Consider the following 3,181-nt stretch of genomic DNA (forward strand, 5'->3'; position numbering starts at 1 on the left):
CACCATCAAATTTTAATGATGCAATATGCTTAGCAATGAAAAATTTTGTTTGGAGCATTTTTATTTTGTAACTTTGAAGACAGATTTTTTTCTCAATAAAAAAATGTAATGAGTTCAAGGGTGTTCTAACTAGGCAGCTATGCAAGCACAAAAATTTTAATGAGTCTGAGCCTCCCTTTGTGTCAGCAAACAAATTAATGAGTTGCCTCCTGTAAAGGAATAATTTGGAATGATACAAAAGAATGGTCCCATGTTTTATCACATGCTCTGCTCAGGGTATATAAGCATCCTCCTACACATGCTGACATTCACACTCAGGATCTTGCCTTGAACAGCAAAGCACGTTCCACCACTGACACCATGAGCTACTACGGCGGCTACTACGGAGGCCTGGGCTATGGCTACAGAGGCTTCGGTGGCCTGGGCTATGGCTATGGAGGTTTCGGTGGCCTGGGCTACGGCTATGGAGGCTACGGATATGGCTGGGGCCGCCCATGGTCCTATGGAAGATACGGATTCTCTGGCTTCTACTAAACTTCACTAGTAACCTGACATCCGTTATCATGAGTGGATTTGCCAAAACATTCTTTTGTCAGCGGACTTAGTTACCCTAGGCCTATTATCAAAAGAACTCTCAGAATTCCAGAGAATTTACTATTTATAAGCATATCTATATCCTGTCTCCTGGTATCATCAACTTGGGCAGTAACAAAAAATTTATGCTGAATATCTAATAAATGACCTAATTTGATGTAGAAAATATGGCCTTTTTTTTTTTTTTGGTTCATGTAACTCAAGTTTGTGTACATTCTTATATGTAAGTTTTACCCTTTGTCATTAGAAATGCAATACACACATGGTTATATACGCATGTATATATATATATATATATATATATATATATATATATATATATATATAATTATATTGAAAAAACTGTAGCTTGAGAATTAATAACTCAAAACAATAGACTGTTATTCCTTTTCTTCATTTTAGTTATATAACATTCAGAATTGAATTTCACAGCAAATATCAACTATGGAGTTATAAATATATAAGTATTTAAGAAATATAATTATTTTACATAGTTCATATTTTATCTATTTATACTACTTAATGGAGTTCAAAATTTGGAACTAATACCCTGCCTGCTTCCAAAATTTTGATTGTCTCCTTTTATATTTTTTCATAAAAACAGGTAGTATTAGATATACCTACTGTGGTTGCTAGACATTCATATCATAAAAACAGCAATCATAGCCAACTTTCTTTCCACAAATCTTATAATCCATATTCATAAATTTTTAGAGAAAGTAAGCTCTGTTTTTCCGTGAATCTTTGAATTATATATTACCTTCCTTTATTCATAATTTTCTGTTGTTTTTCTTTAGTGTGTTATGCATATAAAGTAAGAGTGACGTAAAGTCATTAATTAACTTTATGCTAAAATATAATCTTCGGTCATTCAACTCATTCATCTCACTTGTCCTCTTAAGGCAACACTGTTACACTTCAGCATTCTCTTCCTCCTCCTTATCAGGTTGAAGTAAGGACATCAGGTAGAACAATAAACAAACAAAAATATCATCTGAAGCAAAATATCGTGGGGTTTCAAGTGACTAAAAATACCACTCATTTTTTTCTTTTTAATTATATAAAGCTGAGTTTCAGTAAAATAGTATCCTTTTAAAAATCACCACTTTATTGGCAGTATAAGAAAGAAGGAATTGAAAAATAGCTGCAACAATATTGTTTTTCTAAAACTGAATGATACTAAAGGTAATGATATCATCCTAATAATATCTGGTATAAGCTGGGTAAATGAAATAAAACAAGGGGAAGAATGAAATCATAGAATTAAATACCTGAAAGGGTACATTAAAACTCTGTAATGCTACTATGGCAAACAGGGAGGAACCTAGTGAGGTCTGTTTGTTTGACTCCCTTCTGTGTCCCATTGTTTCTGGGTGGCCAGGAAGGAATTTGTTCACCAAATAAATGTTTGCTTCTTCTCATCTACATGTGAACTGCCTAACTTCCCTTTGAAGTTCAAATCACTACTTCTTCCTCTTTAGTCCAGAATGGCATATAAACCTCAACTGCTTGATTTGTCCAGGTCCCATATTCTTACAGGACCTCTGTATGTAAATATGTAATGAAATATGATTTTCTCCTGTTAATCTGTCTCATGTCAATTTGATTCTTAGATAAGCCAGAGGAACTAAAATAAAAAAGAGGGGGAAATTCCCCTCCCCCACATGGTCAACCACCAAAAAAAAAAAAAAAAAAGTAAAACCTCTGTAATGCTGTCCCATGATTTTACAGTCAGGAAAACTCAGATTATGTGATTTTCCCTGATAATTAGTCAAGAGTAGGGTCAAAACCACGCTCTCCTGAGTCCCAGGTATTCAACTAGACTATGCTGCCTTTCTCTTTGAATGTTGTTACATAAACCATTTTGTAAATTCTGTTCCTGGTTATAAGAAGAGCTAAATTGTCACAACTGATTAAATGGGAGATTGGTCCCTTTACTTAGGTTAACTCCTATGTTTTTCTAACATTTTTACTGTTTTGATAACAAGAATTATACTATCAATTTTTAGTTTCTCTGCTTTTGAATATAACTAGATAATAAGCAATGTTATAACTCAACTCTAAGTCTAAACAACAAACAAACAAAACCAAAACAATACTGAATAAAAACAACTATCCAGAACTCTTCTTTCAGTCAAAACTTCCAGAGGCTAATGTATATACATAACATCACAGTAGGCTGAGCAAGGGATACAGAGCCAATTAACTCTATTGCAGGGTAGCTATATCATTTGATCCAGTAGAACAGGATTTCTATTTTCCTTTCATTAGGCTAATATCTCCAGGGACAGTTTCCATGGGGCTGACAAACAGAAATCAATATAATTATTACTGCTGTTGACATTCTTAGTATAATCAATATTATCATAATTTTATTCTATTTAAGATTGTATTGATTGGTATCTGAGGTGAGAGAAAATGTTTTTAATTTATAACAAAAAGAGTTCTTCGATGGAAAATGTTAAAACTGTTTTTACTCCTCTATCCATCAACATGAATAGAAACTTGGATCATGAGATTAAACTTTATAAAAAATAATGAAAAAACGATATGTACTCTTGGTCCACTGAGTAGACAGAAATTCCCC

General features: G+C 33.2%; 1 protein-coding gene across 1 annotated transcript; it reads left to right on the forward strand.

Annotated features, from left to right (window-relative positions):
* The first annotated feature begins 360 nt into the window (after nt 1-360).
* Nucleotides 361-741, forward strand: LOC148754736 (keratin-associated protein 19-5-like). The gene has a single exon (XM_088794030.1). It carries the CDS (start codon nt 361-363, stop codon nt 532-534), a length of 174 nt encoding a protein of 57 aa, XP_088650156.1. The 3' UTR covers nt 535-741.
* The last annotated feature ends 2,440 nt before the right edge of the window (nt 742-3,181 follow it).

This window comes from Rhinolophus sinicus, chromosome 17, assembly GCF_057876585.1.
Source record: "Rhinolophus sinicus isolate RSI-liver-muscle chromosome 17, RSI-T2T, whole genome shotgun sequence".
Taxonomy (NCBI): Eukaryota; Metazoa; Chordata; class Mammalia; order Chiroptera; family Rhinolophidae; genus Rhinolophus; species Rhinolophus sinicus.

Excerpts from the sequence above, each read along its gene's own strand:
- LOC148754736 (XM_088794030.1), top strand. The coding sequence starts at position 361 with ATGAGCTACTACGGCGGCTACTACGGAGGCCTGGGCTATGGCTACAGA.